Here is a 21,485-nt window from a genome sequence, read left to right on the forward strand (position 1 = left end):
GAGCTACATGCCTTTCCTCCTTTTTTTTCAGTCTTGCTGGCTTCAAATTCTGTTTCTTCTGCTTCAGCCTCCTAAGTGCTAGAATATACATAGGACTGCATCACTATGTCTAGCCAGGTCCATTTCCCACTCCATTTTTCCTGTACATGTGTGTTTGTGTACATACTATATTACATTGTGGGTATATTATATAGAGGCCTGAAATCAAAGTTGCAGAGTTCCAAATCCCTCTTCTGCTTTATTCATTGAGGCAGGGTCTTTCAATCAAACCTAGAGCTTTCGATATGCTTAGCCATCTCACTTTTTTGTGGGTCGTGGGATTTAAACTCTGGTCTGCATATCCACACAGCAAATGCTTTAACTATCTTCCCTACCTCAGGGTCATTTTCTTTTCTTCTAAAGATTTATGTCTTAGTCTTTTGCCTGCAAGCTGACATGTGAACCCCCAAAATGCCTGGTGCCTGAAGCTAACTCTTCTGGAATGGAGTTGCGGACAGTTGTGAAATGGCATACAGGTGCTGCTAATGGAGCTTGGGGTCCTCTAGAAAAGCAGCAGCCAGGGCTCTTAACCGTGACCCATCTTACCAGCTGAGCCTGCATCATTAGTAAATAAAATGTGTTTCACCTTGATAAATATCTTGGTGAAATTGTATCTATTTGGTTTGCACCGTTTCCTTGCAACTTAAGTCCTTAACACACACACAAATTAAAAGATATAAACTCCTTGCAAAGTATTACAGTTTACAAAGTATTACACTAATGACTTAACTGGTGGCTGGCAATTCCAGGTAGCCTCTGGATGGGGACTAGTCACAGGAAATACCAAAGCAGGACTTACAAAAAGGTCAGGGATTTTGTCTTCACCTCATCAATGGCCAATGACTTATTAGGCTTATGTAATGAAGTCTAGACAGGTTTAGAGTGCAAGAGCCCCAAACAGAGGTGGCTCCTGTAGGTTATGGTAGCTCTGTTCCCCTATGCCATTCAAATCTTTATCAAGCAATCCTATCTCTTGCAGTAACCTTTATAATAAGCATGTAAGTTTCCCTTGAATTCTCTGACTTGAGAAGCCAAGAAGGAGGTTGTAAACCCCCTAAATTATATGGCGTATTGTTTAGAAGCACAGTTAAGAACTTGGGAGTTTTCTTGTGCCTCCACTGAGTAGAACAGTGGAAATGTGGTTGCAGGTGACTCTGGCCCAAGGTATGAATGCATTATTGCTGACCCTGTCTGTGTCCTGCCAGTAGTGGCATTTGTTGGTTGGCCTAGCCAGAGCAGTGGTGGAGAGCTCCCTCCCAGAGGAGGGAGAACCAGCATGCTGACCAGCTCAGCTACCACTAATGCCCAGATCCAGAGCTCAACCCAAAATCTTTATCATCTGCAAATGGGACACATGAAAGGGCCAGTCCTGCTGATTCAAAGCTGCAGGATCTTCATGACACAGGGCAGCAACTGGATGATCTAGGAGTCCCAGTGAAGATCCAATATTCATAGTACCTGAGAAACCAGAGCTCTCAAATCAGGCCGATGACTCATTGCAATGAATATTTGCAAGTGAACAGCTTCCAGGATGAGATGTTTTCTATGCTTTTTGTTGTTGTTTGTGTGTTTTTAAGGGGAGAGGGTGTGTGTTCCCAAAGGCAGGAAGGGTGGATTCAAGGGGTGTGGGTGATGAATGGGACTTCGATGCATTTAAGTTAGAAAAAAAAAAAAAAAAGCAAACCTTGGAACTTGTAATCACATCTGTGGGATGTGACAGTTTCCAGGCAGTGTGACTTGGAGAAAAGCTGGCATATGGCATACCCTGTAGATCTGCTTGCTTGCTGTGTTGGGAAGCAAGTCCAGATACCTGATCAGTATCTGCGTCAATTCACAGTAAAGGAGAAAGAGTTTACATTCAAACTCAGAAACTTTCTGGCCTGGGCCTCGTGCTAGGGACCAGTGAGTGGTACATGCCTGTAGTCCCACCACCACCTGAGATGCTGGGGCAGCAGTGTTGGAAGCCCAAGGCCCACTTGGGCTACACAGTGAGATCCTGTCTTACACAACTCACTACCCCTAAGATCAGAGTAAAGGGGAAACAAGTTGGACAGAAATTTAGGCTGTTATAAATATTGGCACAACACAAAAGGTCCACTGAATATCCCTTTCAATAATCAAGGTCCTCGTTTGTACAGGTTTTCACCAAGAATCCCCAACATATTGAGTTCATTCAGTTCAAACCACCAAAACCAGATAAAAATAGGAAATGGAGGGGCCTGGAGAGATGGCTGCTGGCTGCTCTTCCAGAGCCCTGAGCTCAACTCCCAGCAACCACATGGTGGCTCCCAACCATCTACAAAGAGATCTGGTGCCCTCTTCTGGTGTGCAGGCATACAAAGTGCCTGAACACACACACACACAAAATTCTTTAAAAAAAAAAAAAAAGTAGGAAATGGACAGTGTACTTTTTTCCTAATGCATCACACTTAGGTTTAAAAAAAAAAAACTCACAAAATTTCAAAGAATCACCTCTAACACCTAAGTAAAGACATTAGTAGAAAAAAAAACTGTATACACTGAGTTGTTTTCATGTTTTATTTTCTAATTGTAGTTTGCATCTGATTTCTTTACATTGTTCCACACGATGGGAAAGGAATCTATAGCAAAGGACTCACTAAAGCATAAAAATGACACATTACCATAGCCAGTGTTATGAGTAACTATAAACTCTCTTTGAAGAAATATAGAGCCGTTCAAGCAACTTTGAGACTCCCACCTGTTGAATTAAGTAAGGGTGGTGTGGTAGCAACTGTAGTGTGCACATAATACAAATACGTAATGTACACGTTCCTTCGATCATAGGAATAAAGACTGCAAAAGATATGCTACATAGTGAACACGGGAGACATGCACCTTTTTACACTCTCCAGGATTCCAGGTGAAAACGTGTTATACATGCAAATGTCTCCGTAATGACCCTTCCAATAATCCTAGAGCAGGTGATATTATCATCCCTATATTCCAAGCCGGGCTTGTGAAGTTGAGACAAGCTGGAAAGGTAGTGGTGGACAGTTGCTGGAGAGCTGGCTAGGGGCTGGGGGACAGGACCACTGAGCCCCCGGCTCATGTTCTTCCTTTTCTATTCCTTAGCACACTGTCTCTCAAGAACCTGGTAGACGCCCACTACAGTCTCTCAATTGCCCAGTCTAGTGTCTACTTAACACTTTGTAATACAATTTACTTCAGGTTTTGTTCTTTTCTGAGCAAGGATGGGAAATGATGGTTTAAGGTAAAATGCGAGTATCAAGGTAGTGTGTGAAAGTCCATAGGAGTCCTACCAGTATATACATAAAACTCAGCATTACGGAGCAGGATGAACATCACACACTGATATAAATGCTTTTAATCTTTTTGAAAGGCAGGTTAACAAACAGAACTCTTCATTTTGATATTTTGCCTGTAAAGCCACAGTTTATAGTGGACATCATTAAATCTGTACAGAATACAAATTGAGTAGAAGTCTAGCTATTTAAAACATGCGTTTACCTATTTGATTATTCAGTTACTTTGCAGTCAACACTGACAATTTCTATCTATTAAAGATGTTGTTCAACATGGCAATTTAAAGTGTACTAAGATAATCGAGATTATATAACATTACAAGTCACAGAAATTTTTAAGCGACAACTTATAGCCATAATTCCATACATGGGATGAGTAGAACAATGGCCATCTTCCAATAGAATCTAAAAACTCCTCTCATGAAGACTTTGTAGTCTCCTAAAAGTGGCTCCCTCAAAGTTAGATGGTTAAGAAAGAAGACTCCACAGGCAAACGACTAAATCCTGGCAAGTCTTTTTACACTGACACTTGGTGTGGTTACGTAGTCACTTTAGCAACACAGCATGTTCATGCTCTAACTGGAATAGACGACATGAAAAACACAATCCTATCAGACTGTTTGTTTATTGGTGTTGGGGATCAGACCGTGAGCCTGTCGAATTGCTTAGCACTAACTTGTTCCAGCATCGTAGCAGGAAGAGGTATTATTCTACATAGGTGTGCTTGTACACACTTTTAACTCCAGCATTTGGGAGGTAAAGGCAGAGGGTCAGAAGTCTGAAGCTGGTCTCAGCTGTTGGTGTTTCAAAGCCAGCCCAGGATACATATGATCCTGTCTCAAAAATACAAACATGAAACATCTCCCCCCCTCCACAAAATGAACAACAATAACAAAAAAAAAGAAAAACCATTAGTCGTAGATTTCAAACATTTCATTTTTCTTCCTGGGAACTTATATAGAGTTGTAAAGAAAACAATTTCCTTAAAGACCATTTCCACTCCTTATTTGAAGTTAAATCAAATCAGTGAAACAATAAAATTTCCACACCAAATACATGTCAAAGAACTTCCAGGTAGCATTTGCATACTGCATTCAACTATTTAAAATCAATATGACTCCATATCTTCCAGGATGCAAGAGCACTCAATAATGCTGCTACTATTCAGGGCAAGAAAAAAAGAAAAAGAAAACAAACAAACAAACAAACAAACAAAAAAAAAAACCACCAAAAGGTATAGGAAATGGGGTCATGTGTAATTTCTAAAAACCCTTCAAATCGGGGCTGGAGAGATGGCTCAGTGGTTAAGAGCACTGTCTGCTCTTCCAAAGGTCATGAGTTCAATTCCCAGCAACCACATGGTGGCTCATAACCATCTATAATGTGAACTGATTCCCTCTTCTGGCAGGTGTAAATGCAGATAGAACACTCATAAAATAAATAAATCTTAAAAAAAAAAAACCCTTCAAATCCTGTTATAGGAAGTAGAAAATCAACTTCTGAGCTTGCATCACCTATGTAGAGTTAAAACACTGCTCATAAAATAATGCACATGCATATACACTGCAAACTTAGCAAAAATTGTTCTTTCATTGGTTATTTTTGAGACAGAGTCTTATATATCCCTGGCTACTATTCAATGACAAATCCTGTGCAGGGATCACAGTGTATGCGATATCCAGCTGGTGAAACACTTTTAAGGTACATAGGTCTAATTACTGAGGAAGACAAGTGTTCAGCAAATGCCTCAGGGCTAGTTTCAGCCTTGTTCTCAGATGTGCTCTGCTTAGATAAACACCAAGGAACTTCACAGAATCAGAAAGACAGAAATCACATCACTGCATTTTCTGTGTTTTTATGGGACCCCGGATTCTGAAGCAGAGTGTACAACCCTAGGAGATCAAGTCATAGTTAGCAAAGGATTGGAGAAGATCTTATTTTAGACACCAAGGGAAGGTGCATTCCTTTGTGTACTACTTTTCGCAAAAGAACAGTTTTCGATTCTAGTAGAGTACAAGGCCCACAAGCTGCCTGGTGGACCTTAGTTTTAAACTGGCATGGTTTCAGTGTGGCTAGTGAATTCTGACTAGCTCAAGTCTAACTGAAATAACTCCTAAACATGAGCAAACCTAACTTCCCAGTAGAAAGAAAATGGGCTTCCCCCTGGACCCTCTCCATACTGTCTATGTAGTGAATTTGTCCATAATGTAAAGTCAGAAATAAGAAAGCATCTTTTCACTAAGTTTGTTATTTTGAGACCTTAATTCAAACTTGGCATTAAAAACCAGTTCCTAAAAACATGTACCTACCCATATCCCAGGCTGGCCTTGAACTCCCAACTCTCCTGCCTGGACCTTGTAAGTGCAGGGTTACTGTCATGCCATTATATCAGGCTTAAGTTTGTTATTTCCTTATTTGCCCCTCAGTTTAGGAAGAGCCTGACAAGGCATTAATTTATATTTTTGCTATGTAATATTCACTTCAATCTTTATTTGCTTATATTTTATGTATTTATAAAGCACTCAAAATTGTAGCTCATGTGAATAAGACTTCTGACAAAAGAAATACTCCAAAACAATCTTTCCGTTGGGTAAAAATATTTTACACACATGATGAAAACAAGCTTTTCCTTGTTTGGGAAATTTCCTGTTCACACTACTTGAGAAAAGAGACCACCTGAATAATTATTTCCTGTGTTAAGACAACTGAGCACCACCTAGTGTTCGATTTCTGTAACTACCGACTTTAATTCAAAATTGGCATTAAAAGTAGTTTCTAAAAACATTTTTGAGCAAGGTGGTGGTGGTGCTGCTGTTTACCTTTAATCCCAGAGCTCAGGAGGCAGAGGCAGGTAGATCTCTGAGTTCGAGGGCATCCTGGTCTACAGAGTGACTTCTACCCAGGGCCACACAGAGAAACCCTGTCTCAGTGTCGCCCAAACAAACAAACAAACAAACAAAAAACAAAACAAAACAAAAAAAAAAAAAAACAAAACCAATTTGGCAAATGCCTTTCCTACCCCAGTAAGCTGATGACTACAAAATAAAATCATGAAAAGAACTTACGTGGTATCAAAACTAGTATAAAAATAGCTACATACTTAAGGCAGACCCTATCATTTTTGCCTTTAAATAGATTTCTGCCATGTGTGGTTGTACATACATATGATCGCAGCACTCAGGAGGCTAAGAAAGTGGGATCATAGCCAGTCGGAGGTCCACTACGAGTACACTGAACTGCCAAGCTAGCCTCAGATACAAAGTTAGACTCTGTCTCAAGATATAACAAAACAAAAACACATATTTCCGCCTCCATTTGTATCAAAATCTCTGGGCAACTGGAATATACACAAAGACTGTACAGACAACAGTTATGCAAAAGTAGGGCTTAATCGTAATTTGAGAAAAAGGCAAACAGTTTTATTCACTCACTTAGTGGAAGGGATCAAAGTAGGAAAGGCAGTAAACGTTATTTTTTTTTTCTTACATGGTCTACTAGAGTACCATTAAATCAAATGAACCAAATGGGCTTACCATATCAGTTACAATACTAGCAGTTTTGAAAGACCTTAGTATCAAATTGAGTCTGCCTCAAAAAAAAATTAAAGTCGAGATAGTAAAAACTTTCTCTCCAGATCTAATGCCAGATTCCAAACTTGCAAGACAATCTGCAGAAAGACTGGAATGTAAAACGTTGGGTTCGTTTTAGATCTGAAAGAGAAAAGAACATTAAGTCAAAGGGAAAATTCTAAAAAGATCCTTCATGTGTGTGCACATTCATGTGTGATAGCGTGGGTCCGGTGCTAGGGGAGCTTGCTTGGAGGAGGAGGACCTCAGGGACTCCAACACCATCTGCTGGCCTTAGTGGGCACCTACCCACCCACCCACCAACCAATACACATAATCTGTAGAAAACCAACCAACGCCATGCAAAACATTATAGAGATGGAGTTTCTAGGAGTGAGTTGCAATCGAGAAAAGGTTACGTGTGGCATTTTCCCTTCAGTCTGAGTTGATTTGCTTTCCTGCATAATCTGTGACATTTCCCTCATTCCTAGCTTGTTATGACTGAAGAATTCTTTTCTTGAGAATGCTTACCGCTCACGCAGAGGACCCTGGTTTGGTTTCTTACACCCACAGGAGACAGTTTACAACTGCCTGTACCTCCAGCTCCAGGGAATCTGACACCCTCTTCTGGCTTCCACTGGCACCCGCTTGCACGTGTGCAACACACACATGCACACTCAAATAAATGAAACATTTCTTTTTTATTTAAGCGGTAAAATAACTCAAATAAGCAGAGCAAAGGATGGAAGCAGCAAACTTCATTAACTGTTAAGCCATCTCTCTAGCCCTGCTTTTAGATTTTGTATTTTGGGAGTAGGAGTAGACAAGCAGGAACATGATCTCTTTTAATAATTAGTTAATGCCAGCACTCAGGGAGGCAGAGGCATAGGCAGGTAGATATCTGTGAGTTTGAGGGCAGCCTGGTCTACAAAGTGAGTCCAGGACAGCCAAGGCTACACAGAGAAACCCTGTCTTGAAAAAAAAACCAAAAACCAAAAACCAAAAACCAAAAACCAAAAACCAAAACCAAAACCAAAAAGTATGTCTTAATCTTTTTCTTTCAATTTGGTTACAGGGAATACTGACAGAATACCTTTAAACTCCTACAAAACAGCTGGATAAATGTCTCCAAGAGAAAAATCAGAGTTCTCAGGTGATATCATAAACTCTTAAAACAAAACAAAACAACCAAACAAAAACCAGCGAAAACAAAACCAAAACCAAACCAAAAACGGACACAACACGGTTCTTGAGCCACGGAGATGGCTCAGAAGGCAAAGGTGCTTGTAGCCAAGCCTGAGGCTCTCTGGAAGCCACAAGGACTGTGTATGTATGCATGCTAGCATGAGTATACTTGTCCACCCATACGTACACACGAAACGAATGTTTCAAACATGGTAAATCCTGGGCGTAGATAGAGATGGTTTGCTGGTTTAAACCACTGACTGCTCCCACAGTTTTGTTACTGGCACCCACCGGGTGGAGCACAAGAGCTTTTAACTCCAGCTCCAGAGGCAAATCTCCATGCGCACATCTCCAATATGCACAGGGTACCCAACTCACACACACACTACATGTAAGTAAAATAAAAGGAAATAAAAAACCAAACAAATAAAAAAATGAAATAAAATATAATAAAATAAGGAACATCAATCCAGCATCATCCTCTCCTCCTCAGCCCCGTTTGTTTTCTTTCCTTTCCTTTCCTGCTCCTCCTCTTTTTCTGAATTATTAGGTAATTACTCGGGGCCTTGTATATGCTTGGGAAGTACTCTACCTTTGAGTTCCGGCCTTTGCCCAAGATTTTGTGATTGCCTTAAGAGTCTTACTTTAGTATAAGCATCACCTTTTTGGATTAACATCTAACCCACAACATAGAGTTACTGAATATTCATTCTACTGCCAAAATACAAGTAACAATTTAGTTGAAGAATGTTTGGCTGGGAGTGGTAGTGTGCGTCTTTAATCTCAGCATTTGGGGGAGGAATGACCCTGGAACTTTGCAGCCAGCCAGTCACATGGTAAGAAAAAGAAACAGAAAACAAACACCACAAGTTCCACTCCCCCCTCTCCCACTGACCTCCAAAGAAAGCTACGTTAAAAATGTTTTTTTTCTAAATCACTTTTTATTGTAGAGTATGGTTTCTAAAATGTTCTATGTGCATACCACATGTGTGCCTAGTGCCCTTGGAGGCCAGAAGGAGGTATGAAGTCCCCCGGAACTGCAGGGATAGATGGGTGCTGGGACTTGAACCTGGGTCCTCTAGAAGTACACTGCCCTAAACCACTAAGCTAGTCATCTCTGCAGCCCTCAAATGTTTTCCTAAAGGTATTTAGAGAGGCTGGAGAGATGGCTCATCAATTAAGAGCCCTGGGTGCTTTTTCGGATGACCAGGGCTTAATTCCAGCACCCGCGTGGCAGCTCACACCTGTCTGCAACTCCAGTTCCAGGGCTTCTGAGGCCCTCACCCACACATATTTATTTGTGTCTATGAGCAGAGGTTAGAAAAAGGCTACAGAGCCTCTGGAACTGGCATGACAGGCAGCGGTGAGTTACCTCAAGTGTGTTAACTGATGAAACATTTTCTCCAGCTCCTGAAATGTTTTTGTTAGGGTAGTACCATGTTCAAAGCTAGGTGTGGTGCAAGGTATTGCTATGTAGCTCTGGCTGGCCTGGTATTTGCTTTGCAAGCCAGGCCGACCTCAAACTTGCAGCACTGACCTGGCTTCAGTCTCCCAATTACCAGGATTACAGGTATATGCTACCACACCTTGCTAACAGTTTGACCTCTAAATAATTCTTATGATTTAACCAGTGGCTAAGTCTCAAATTACACTTCTCATTGTGCTAAATAATGGTTTTCATTGCAACATTTCATACATGAACAAACATTTCATCTGTATCCAATATTCACCTACTATCCTTATCTCTCCACCTTGATCTTCTTCCTCTATATGAACAGTGCCTTTACTTTAATTTTCCTCCCACATATATATTTAAATGAGTGTATGTATACACACACACACACACACACAAACACACACACACACATTTCTATCTATCTTTGTATGTAACTCTTGATCAGAAACCAGGAAAAAAAAAAGGCTGTTTCTACTTACATCATCTATGTCTTCATCATCATCCCCAATGTCATCAAACTGAATTTCATCATCATCTCCAGGACCAAATGTATCAGTTTCATTGATTTTAGCTAAAACACACACACACACAAACAACTAATTTTAATAAAAATGTTGACTTCCAATTTTCTACTGATTTTGCTATATAGAACAAAATATTAAAACATTGAGATTATTTTAAGTTTCTTTTGTTGACAAGAGCTATTGAGCAAGGCAAGATATCTCTGAAGCAATTACATCCTTCAGGTATTCTTCAAAAGTTTGTGTATATACTAACAACTTTATTTCCTATTTTAAAAACAAAACAAAAAATAAAACTTTAGAAGGAAGAAAAATTAAGGAGTCAGTACTGGCCTTAGTATTAGGAATAGTTTCACATGTCCAGAAAACTTAACTCCTGATCAAACTGAACCATACAGACACAATCAAACCAACCAACCAACCAAAAACCAAAAACTAAGAAGAAGAAAAGAACAACTAATTACCTCTAAGAATTGATTATCACCAATTATTAATTAGGAAAAAACATCTGGGAAACTCATGCTTTTATCTTAGGAATGAAAGGGAATCAGGTATGGTACTCTGTCCTATCCCCAAACACCTTACTCTTCCCTAGATCAGAATGACAAGTTTATAATTCTCACTAGGGTTTTACTGCTTACAAAAGCCATGTTTTCGTGAGAAAACACAGTGGAGGCAAAATACAGACTTACAAAACAGTGTATAAAGTATATTTTCCTTTTGCTAGGGTCATAAGAGGCTTGTATTTTGAGGCTGAAAACAAAGAATATTAATTTAAAAAATCCTACAGCAATGCATACGGATGCAATAGATTAAAAAGTAAGATTCACTGAAAACCCATATGACTTAATCACTCCCCCTTTCATTTCCAAACAAACAAGGACACTCCTGAAAGAGTGTTTTCCAGTAGTGTTAGTGATTAAAGCTAGGTCTTATGCGTACAAAGGTGGCTACTACTGCTCTGTACTGCACCACCAACCTTTCTTGAAGGAGTCTTAAAATGCCACAAGAAATCATTCCTTTGACTGACACTGTAATTTCTCATTAAATATACTTTAAAATAATTTTTTTGAGATAAGGTTTCTTTGTGTAGCTTTGGTGGTCCTGGACTCACTTTGGAGACCAGGCTGGCCTCGAACTCACATACATTCACCTGCCTCTGCCTCCTTGAGTGCTGGGACTACAGGTGTGCGTCACCACACCCAGCTAAATACACCCTTATTCAGAAAGAGAATTTTAGTAATTTGTTCCCCATGGTATCGAGTATGGAAGTATAAGCAGGTATCCTTAACTCTAATCATGTAAGCACAAAAAGAAATAGGAGCATCTGTAAAAATGTACAAAATTTCATTCATTGCCTAAACACCAGCAGACAACCTAAACACCATAGGACAAGTTAATGATTTAGTCATTACCATGTTCTGGAAGCTCGCCATACGCCTTGAGACTTCTAGCTTCATCTGCGTTGTATTTTAAAATGACATCCGCTTTGTTATCCTTAAAACAAAAACAAGTCATTTCCAGATCTGATTATATCACACTATTCTGTGATGTCAAAAGTTATTTTCAAATTAAAGTGAAAAAAAAATCAAATCTCAATGTTTTGCTATAAAGTCCTTCTCTCCTTCCTTAGGTTTAACTGAGAAGTTTTATAAACACAACTGAGCAATGCTTAAAAATTCAGGAAAGAGCTGGGTGCGGTGGTGCACACCTATAATCCCATTACTCAGAAAGGGAGAGGCAGGCAGACCTCTGTGAGTTACAGGCCAGCCTGGTCTACAAAGGAGTCCAGGCCAGCCAGGGCTACACAGAGAAACCTTGTTTCGGGGGCAGTGGTGGTGGTGGAGGGGACAGGCCAGGAAAGATAAAACAGAACTACACAGATTGGATCTTTTATATTACTTCCAATTATGCATTAATTAAAAGCACAAATACCCCCTGGGACAATGTACAGAGATATCAAACAGTCAAAAACTAGGCCTTGGTATCATAACCTAGGGAATTTAAAAAATGTATATGTGCATATACTCACAAGTATGTGAGTACACGTGGAAGCTAGAAAAGAACATCACATGCCCTGGAACTGCAGTTACATACAGGTGGATGGGAGTCACCTGGTTTGACTGCTAGGAACCAAACTGGTCCTTTGCAAGAGCAGCAAGCATTCATTGCTGAGCCATGTCTCCAGACCTGATCTAAAGAAATTTATATATCTTAGGCCAACTATAATTATTAAACTCATCAATTTGCGAGGATTTTGAATCACAACAAGAATAAATCTTTAGGTCTATCTGTCAGTGAGTTTGTAGATTAGGTTTATTATGGTAGAAAGGTCCACCCTAAATTCAAGCAATACTATTCCTCGGGCTAAGGTGCTGGACTGAATAAAAAAAACAGAAAGATGCCTTCCCCTGAGGGAGGAGCAGCTTTGTCAGTCTACAAAGGAGGACAATGCAGCCAGTCCTGAGGAGACCTGATAAGCTAGGGTCAGATGGAAGGGGAGGAGGACCTCCTCTTATCAGTGGACTTGTGGAGGGACATGGGAAGAGATGAGGGAGGGACGGTGGCCGGTGGGATTGAGAGGGAATGACGGAGGGGCTAAGGCTGGGATACAAAGTGAATAAACTGTAATTAATATAAAAAATCAAAATGTAATAAAAAAACCCAGAAAGATGAATACTAGCATTCATCGATCTCTGTTCTTCTCGACTTTACATGCAGCGAGACCAGCTCTTGCTGTCATTTCTCCACGATGATAGAACGTACCCTTAAACTGTGAGCCAAAATAAACCCTTCTTTACATTGCCTTTTTAGGTAGCTATTCACAACGATAAGAAAACTAATACTAGGTACCAATTAGCACCACGAATTTATGTATTTCTTAAAAAACTATTATCTTGTGTGTGGGCTTTGGGAGCCTGAGGAGGTCAGAGGGCAACTTTGTAGAATTGATCCTTTCCTACCACCCTTGTGTGAGTTCTAGGGATCTAAACACAGGCCTTTGTAGCTACCTTACTGCCACCCAATTTGTCTTTGTAAATGTTTAAAAAAATATCTTAATTCTTCTGTGCTGTCTTTAAAAAACACAATGCTGGCTGGAGAGATGGCTCAGAGGTTAAGAGCACTGGCTGTTTTTCCAAAGGTCCTGAGTTCAATTCCCAGCAACCACATGGTGGATCATGACCATCTATAGTGAGATCTGGTGCCCTTTTCTGGTGTGCAGGTATACAGCAGACAGAATATTGTATATACAATAAATTGAAAACAACAACAACAACAACAACAACAACACAATACCTTAAAATGTTTACATTTCCCTGTTTGAGTCAACTTTCTCTTAAAGGGAGTAAAATGGCTACTTCAAATTCAAGGGTGTTGTCATGTAAACTAGCACTTTTGAAATTGTGAAAAGTATACTGAAAGAGGGGGCAGATAGCAAAAACCTGAGTTTTTTTTTTTTTCTTAAATTTACTTTTTAGATTTATTTGAGTATGAATGTATTGCCTGGATATATGGATGCCCACCACATGTGTATCTGGTGCCCACAGAGGTCAGAAGGTGGCATTATATCCTCCAGAACTGGAGCTATTGATGTGCTACTATTGGTGAAAATCAAACCCAGACCCTCTGTAAGAGTAAGTACTCTTAACTGTTAAGCCATCTCTCCAGCCCCAAGAACTTGCACTTCTTCCCAGCGCCCAAAAATCTGTAATGCCAAAATCTTTCTGGACCACCCTCTTAAGTGGTAGAGGCCAGAGAAAGGATCATGGGATATTAGAGTCAGTATTGCACCTATGTGAATTTTGGTGTCTTTTCTAACAAGGAATTAATCTTCCTTCTTCTAAGGTTACTGTTAAGATGAAAAAGAATAAATGGTTTATGAATTTGGAGCAGCTTTTCTCAACCAAAGCACGAATAATAATTCTGAGCCAAATATTCTTTGTTGTGGGATGCTGTACATTAGAGGGCGTTTCACACCACCAACTCTGAGACCCTCACCCAAGTTATTTATGGTACACAGAGTAGTTCCCAAGTACCAACTATGCCCTTCTAGAGTGCCAAATCATCCACAGAGAACCCTTGGGATTGAAACAAAGATGGTAACTCTTTAATCTGGAACACAAAAGTAAAACACTAGCAAAAACTAAGTATGATTAAAGTCAAACAAAAAAAAATGTATTAAAAAGGGGGCCAGTCAGAGTGGTTGTAATGCCAGCATTTCGGATGGGGGTAGGTGCGGCAGAAAGATTAGGAAACTCAGAGTCATCCTCAATAACCCAGTCTCAACACAAAGGGGAGACTGATTGGCTGCCTCAGGTTCGTGCTGTTCTGTCCATGATAATAGACTGCTATCCAAACTAATTCAAAATAAACCCTTCCTTCCTTTGCTTGTGTCATAGTGATTAGAAAATGATATACCAGGCTATACGCCATTTGTGGAATTGATTCATTCAGCTGTAAAATTCTATAATAATGGTTCCTAGATTTTTTAAAAGATTTATAAAGTAAAAAAGAAAAATTAGAGGACAACTGAAAAAAAAAAATGGACAAAACCACTACATACTAATATCATTCATTCTAAAGGGGGGAACTGCAAAAAGTAAAGACAGACCATTTTGCTTTAGAAAAACTCAACACCTGACTCCTTAGACTGGCATTTGGGAACCATAAGAACCAGGGACACCAGCATAATGCCTAAAACATTGGGATCTTCATCAAGTTCAGGCAAGCCAACAAGAGATTTAAAAGTAATTTCTTACCTGGTAGTCTCGGAGTCCCACCAATATGATGTCTGAGGTATTTATCCAAACCTACAAAAGAAAAGTCACTGCATAGTATATTTTAAATAAGGTGGAGTCAAGAAGTCCCAGAGATGACACACTTCGAAATAGATGAACTCACAAGCTACCTGGTTATCTACTATGAAAAAAAAAAGTGGTCTTTTAAGTCTTTTTGTCTACTCACACAGATGTGTATGGCTTTCATGACCCTTTTCCTTGTGAAGGACTGATAGCATCAAAATAAAAGGTACCCTCACCACGCACCCCACTCTCACTCAGTGCTGGGACTTCCTGGACCCATTTGCCAGGCCTCTTTAAACGGACTCCTTAAAACGGGAATAGTTCTCCATCCTTTTTCCTCTTACATCACATCAACATTTTTAAAGATAGCTATCTGCTTTTTAAAATGTTCACCAAATTAGATTTGTTGGCCAAATATTTCTTAATAATTCAGATTCAAGGTAAACCTTTCTGGGCTGGGATACAACATAGGCGAGGCAAGTGATTCTTCAAATACTGCAATCTGTAAAATTACTTCTATGATCTTACACTGGGCTTATCTTTGGGTCCGTAAAAACTGTAGCAGACGGAGGCTGAGCACGTAACTCAGTGGTAGAGAAGAGGCCCTGGGGTAGCTTCCCAGCAACACACAAAAACACACAGGCAAAGACACACAGACATACACTGCTGTAGAGGCATTTCCTCTACCCTCCTTAACACTTACATTAGCCTAAAACGTCCACACACTTACCTTTTTTCTCAGTTTTCCTCTGATGTGGCATAGCCTCTTCACACCATCAAAACACATTGCTTCTAATCGTCCATTCCCCAACATTTTGATTACCTGAGCATATTCTAAATGGATGGTGAGGTAAGAAAGTTTGCTTACTTTTTTTTTTAATAAGTGCAAATTTATAAAAGTCCACTGAAGATCAACAATAACATATGGTTGCAATTGTAAGAAACAAATATACATAGGGCAGATATGAAATAAACAGGTTAAGTTAATGGTTGAACCAGAAATAAGACTTTGTAATGTAACAACCTGGGTCTGTTATTAGAAGCTTTAATTATCTACTTGTTTTGAGTAAGGAGACAGACTGACTACTGTCCTTGTGAATACAGACCTTCTAGAGATCAAAGGTACAAAGTCCCAGTATGTACACTATACCTCAGAAATCTCACATTCAGATCTTTACCTGTTTCGTCGCCTTATTTCTCCCTCTTTGAATCTTTATAGAAATCTCATAGAGATTTCAATACAAGTACCTTAAAAGTTAGGGAGACCCTTGCTACATTAGGATAACAGTAATTATTCTTAGAAAGCCAGAATCCTCTTTGACTTGGATAACAAGCCAAATTATTTTCTTTTTCTTCAGATGGGGAATCACAACATAGCCTTGCTTAACCTGGAACTCAAGAGATCTACCTGCCTGTCTCTCTGCCTCCCAGGTGTTGAAAATAAAGGTGTACATTACCACGACTGGCCTAAAATGCCAAATTCTTAAGCAGAATCTTTTAAAAAAAGAGAATACCCAAATGTCTGTACAAATAAACTCAAAACACTAATACAGGCAGTCTCTTAGAAAATGTCCGATCTCCAACACGGGAAAACAAATAGAAAAAAAAAATCTAACAAGAGCCCAACTTATCCAACTTCTTACCTTGACCATCTTCCTTGAATACCAGCTCTCGTTTTTCAGATTCATTCTCATTCTTTCCCCTACGTCTGTTTTTACCTCCTTTTCCTAGTGGTTTGTTAGAAGAAAGAAAAGGTATCAATTATCTGCAAAACACTATGAAAAGGAACAATGTCAAACGTTGTTTAACAGACTTAGAAAACCATCTTTTTTTTTTTTTTGAGACAGGGTATCTTTGCATAGCCCTGGCTGTCCTGGAATTCACTGTGTAAACCGTTTTAGCCTTGAACTTACAGAGCCTTGCCTGCCTCTGCCTCTCAAGTGCTGGGATTAAAGACACCAAGTTAATTAAATTTAAAAATTCATCTAATCTGGTTAATAATGTTAAGGTGTCACCATGTTATCCTCCCCACTCCACATGGAATTTCCTTTGGGGATTTTGTATCTTAAGTAACATCCTTATTTTTTTCATTTATTGAAAATATCTTTTTCATATATTCTGATTCTGCACCCCCCCAGCTCCCATCCCATATGGATTCAAACTTTGTCTCTCAAGAGAAATCAAACAGGTATCTAAGGAATAATAATAAAGTAAAATAAGACATGATAACAAATAAGAATATGACAAAACCAAGAAAAGCACAACAAATGTACATAGAGAAAGAGACACACATGTTTATACACATAGGAATCCCAAAAAACCCTAAAACCAGAGCCATAATACATAAGCAAAGGAGCTGTTAAGTAAGGTTAAAAGTGAGGGGTAGGGTGGGCAGTGGTGGCACATGCCTTTAATCCTAGCCAGTACTCAGGAGGCAGAGGCAGATCACTGTGAGTTAGAGGCTAGCCTGGTCTACAGGGCAAGTCCATGACAGCTAAGGCTATACAGAAAAACCCTGTCTTGAACAAACAACAACCGAAAGGAAGGTCTGACAGGACAATATATGTTTGGGGAAAAAACCTCCAAAAATGCCACTGAGTTCCTTTTGTGTTGGCAGTCTACTGATAGACATGAGGCCTCACCTTAAGAGTTGCTTAGACCACAGAGGAGGACAATGCAGCCAGTCCTGATGAGACCTGATAAGCTAGGGTCATATGGAAGGAGAGGAGGACCTCCCCTATCAGTGGACTTGGAGAGGGGCAGGGAGGAGATGAGGGAGGGAAAGGGACTAGGAGGGAATGAGGGAGGGGGCTACAGTTGGGATTCAAAGTAAATAAATTGCAATTAATATATAAAAAATTAAAATAAAAAAAAGAGTGGCTTTGATAAACTGGGCATAGTGGTGCATGCTTTTAATTCCAGCATTTAGGAGGCAGAGACAGGTGGATCTCTGTGAGTTTGAGGGTAGCCTGATCTACAGAGTTAGTTCCAGGACAGCCAAAGTTTCTATACACAGAGAAACCCTATCTCAAAAAAACCCAAGAGTGGTTAGAGGACTGCAGTGAGCATGTTCTTAACTACTATTTGAGAGCACTATCCATTTACTTGTCACAATCACATTGACTATCAAGTCATTTATTCACTTAAGTTCAGAGATTAAATAACTCAAACTTTCAGTCAATGAGCTTGGGACCCCACATTCCATCAGCCCTCATCTTTCTCTGTCCTACCAGAGATCTCATATTAAGGATCATTTCCAGAGAATTCTGTTGCCACAATCTTAACCACATTGGCCTTGGCTTTTTTTCTATTTTCTTTTGGAGACAGAGTCTCACAATATAGTCCAGGCTAGCTTTGAAATTGGGGCAATCCCTCTGCCTCAGCCTCCTGACTGCTGGGAGTACAAGTGTGTGAGGCACCATACTGGATCCTGAGAAACTTTACAAAGACACTTTGCCCTAGTCATACCTGACCCCCTACGAAAGGAGAGCAGTGAGAAAGAGCACGGGGCGGGGAGGAGAATGATGCTATTGCTCCTAGAATGGAACGGTGATCTTATGATGGCAGAAGAATAGCGACCTCAAGAATCTAAACTTGATCTTGTGAAGTGTACCAGGATACTTTAAGTTTAAAAGCAAGGTGTTAATTGCCTCCAGAGATTCTTTTAAAATTTACTTAATGTTTATGGGTGCTTGGTGTGCGTGTATGTCTGTCCCTCCTGAGCATTCCTGGTGCTAGAAGGCACTAGAAGAAGATGTTGGATGCCCTACAAATGGAGTTAAAGACAGCTGTAAACTGTCATGTGGGTTCTGGGAACCAAATCAAGCACCTCTGAAGATCACCCAGTACTGTCTAACCATCTCTCTAGCCCTACACACCTTAAAGTATATATATACAACAGAATACTACACAGTGATAAAAAGAAAGGAGAAAGATAGGTATAGTGGTGCTTGCCTGTAATTTCAGGCATTACAGGCATGCACTCACAGTGGATCATTCTTTTTTTTTTTTTTCTTTCTGTTTTATTGCCATGAAATCAAATGCTCTTCAAATTCCCCTTTGAAACTAGGAAGGCCAGTACACCTTTTAATCCCAGAGGCAGAAGCAGGTGCATCTCTGTAAATTCAAGCCCAGCCTGGTCTACAGAGTGAGTTCCAGGACAGCCAGAGTTACAGAGTAAGACCCTGTACCAAAAAACAAACAACAAAACAAAGGAAGAATGAAACAAGACCAAGTCTGAGTACATGACAAAACAATAAAAAGAATAACCATTAGTTCTTCAGCTCAATCACAATTCTAAATTTCTTTCTTTAAACTACAGAGGTGTTTCAGAGGAATAAGGCCAGGTAGGATATTTCTTAAAACATACTAGGCTAGTGACTAGGTGTGATTTAGTATAGAAGTTCTGTCTCCTTGGAACCAAACTGGAAGCTACTATTCACCTATGGGTGGAGTCACCAGAGGGAGATGAGTAAGTCCAAAAATATTTATTGAGCATCTTTTAGGCTCAGTGCTACTGAGACAATGTGATTATGACTGACACCATTCCCATCCTCTTATGGCTTACAACGAGGCAAGTGGAAATGGAGTCACTAGAATTAGGTAAGGTGAGAACAAGACACCTCACCTACTGAGGTGATCCAGTTGCCACCTCAGGATAAGAAGTCTATAGACAGCAATTTAAAAACTTTGAACATATCATGCTTATTATTATTTGAAGACAATCAGTAAAAATCCTTGCGCAAAAACTGGTAAAAACTTGATTTTTGAGGCCCCACAGTGAGGTGGGGAGAGCTGAATTCAACGTCGGCCTGTGCCACATAACAAGACTTACTTATGTCAAATCAATTTGTTCATAAAACCGTGACCAAGTACTCAGAGGGCTAATGTGAATGTTGACAGGTACAAAGAGTAATTAAGTAGCATCCCCGAAGCCAGCTTTCAAGCACAAAAAAAAAAAAAAAAAAAAAGAACACAAGTAGGCATAAAGGTCCCAAGGATGAATTATCAAAGTGTGCGTGGCAGTCAAGTGTGGAGAGGGACAGGTGCATTGGACCCCCTAGAGGTGGTGGCCAGGGGCGGCCCCTATGTAGGTGTGTGAACCTAACTTCGGTTCTTTTACCCAGGAAGACATACATCTCTTCTGCCCAAAGACGACTTCATTTTTATTTTACTTTATAGACGAGGTTTCTCTGTGCAGACCTGGCACTCACTCTGTAAAACAGGCTGACCTGACATTCAAAGAGATCCATCTGCCTGTGCCTCCCAAGTGCTTCGATTAAAGTGCATGCCGCTACCACCTGGCCCAAAGAAGATTCTTAAGGGGTGTGTAATGTGTTCCTCCCCTGCAGGAAACACAAGCTTTTCGCTGTTTCTTTACTTGCACAATTTTTGAGAAATTATGAGGACATTGAATCCAGCAAGCCTGTAATTCCAGCTACCTAGGAAGCCGAAGCAGGAGAATCCCAAGTTCAATGTTAGTATGGGCTACAGAGTGAGTTTCAGGTCAGCCTGGGGACGGAGCAAAGGGATAGAGTGCTGGGAAGTATTGTTTGATTCTCCCCCTGCCCCCAAAACAAATACCATTACAAAACACTGTAAATATATAAAAATGAGGATGAATTCAGGCACATTGTACTGCTACTTCGTATTATTAGGCTCTTCATTTTGGAAATCGCAAGCTAAACATCCTCTCATGCCTGATAATTTGTGAACATTTGTTCCCAGAATGGAGGGAACTTCAAAGGTTTTGATTTTTTTTCCGTAACAACACATACAAGATCTGAAGCAAAAGTGGAAAAGTTGGCTAAATATGGGTCAAGTGCTCTGAGGGAAAAAAGTTAAGCCCCGTAAAGCCATGCAGCAAAGTGATTCTCTTAGGGATGAACTTCAAAAATGCATCAAAGCAGTGGCACTGGCTACTCCGGAGCAGCCGCAACAGAATCAACTAAGTGTCCATAAAGAAGCCTCCGGAGGAGGTACCAGATGGGCACGAAAGCAAGCAGGGAATCACCCTTTTCCCAAGTTTTAACTCGTTTCCAGGGCTTAACTCCCCACGTGCCAGAAGCCCAAGAAGCCCGAGGCAGGTGTTCCCACGGTTCCCCTTGGCGCCGGGGTCTGCGCGATTCAGGGGCACAAACCCACATTCTCACACACGAAGCCCTACAAAAAAATGGCGTCGGCTCCACCCCACTGTGATCAAACTGGGAACCAGGAGTAACTTCCCTGCGGCTCTGTGGAACCCCGAGTGGGACGCAGAAAATGAAGCCAGAGGAGAGGCGAGAAAAGATGGCAGGAAGGTCACTGCGGCCTGGGCTGACCTCGAGGCCGCGAGCTGGGCCAGGGACGCCGGGTGGGAGCAAAGCCGCAGTCCCGGCGTCGTTACCTTTATTCTTGGGCATGGCGGCAAAGACGAGCTGGTGGGGTACGGGACCGTGCTCCGGATGGCGGCAGGGACAGCGGTGACTCCGACGGGCAACGCTGAGAAGCACGCGGGAGGAAGGCTGTGCGGGAGACCAAGAAGCGTGCTCGGCAGAGGTTGGTCACCAGTGCTTCAGAGTCGCCCGTGCCCACGCTCGGCAGTGGCAAATGGCGTCGCAGCAGCGGGCTGTGCTTTTCCCCGCCCTCCTCCT

General features: G+C 40.7%; 1 protein-coding gene across 1 annotated transcript; it reads right to left on the bottom strand.

Annotated features, from left to right (window-relative positions):
* Window positions 1-3,367: 3,367 nt before the first annotated feature.
* On the bottom strand, window positions 3,368-21,485 carry Eif1ax (eukaryotic translation initiation factor 1A X-linked). The gene is made up of 7 exons (XM_021628265.2): window positions 21,239-21,485; window positions 16,497-16,580; window positions 15,584-15,687; window positions 14,812-14,862; window positions 11,467-11,548; window positions 10,010-10,101; window positions 3,368-7,033 (listed from the first exon to the last, which is right to left on the bottom strand). Exons 1-7 carry the CDS (start codon window positions 21,252-21,254, stop codon window positions 7,028-7,030), a joined length of 435 nt encoding a protein of 144 aa, XP_021483940.1. The 5' UTR covers window positions 21,255-21,485; the 3' UTR covers window positions 3,368-7,027.

The sequence above is a fragment of the Meriones unguiculatus genome, chromosome X (assembly GCF_030254825.1).
Source record: "Meriones unguiculatus strain TT.TT164.6M chromosome X, Bangor_MerUng_6.1, whole genome shotgun sequence".
Taxonomy (NCBI): domain Eukaryota; kingdom Metazoa; phylum Chordata; class Mammalia; order Rodentia; family Muridae; genus Meriones; species Meriones unguiculatus.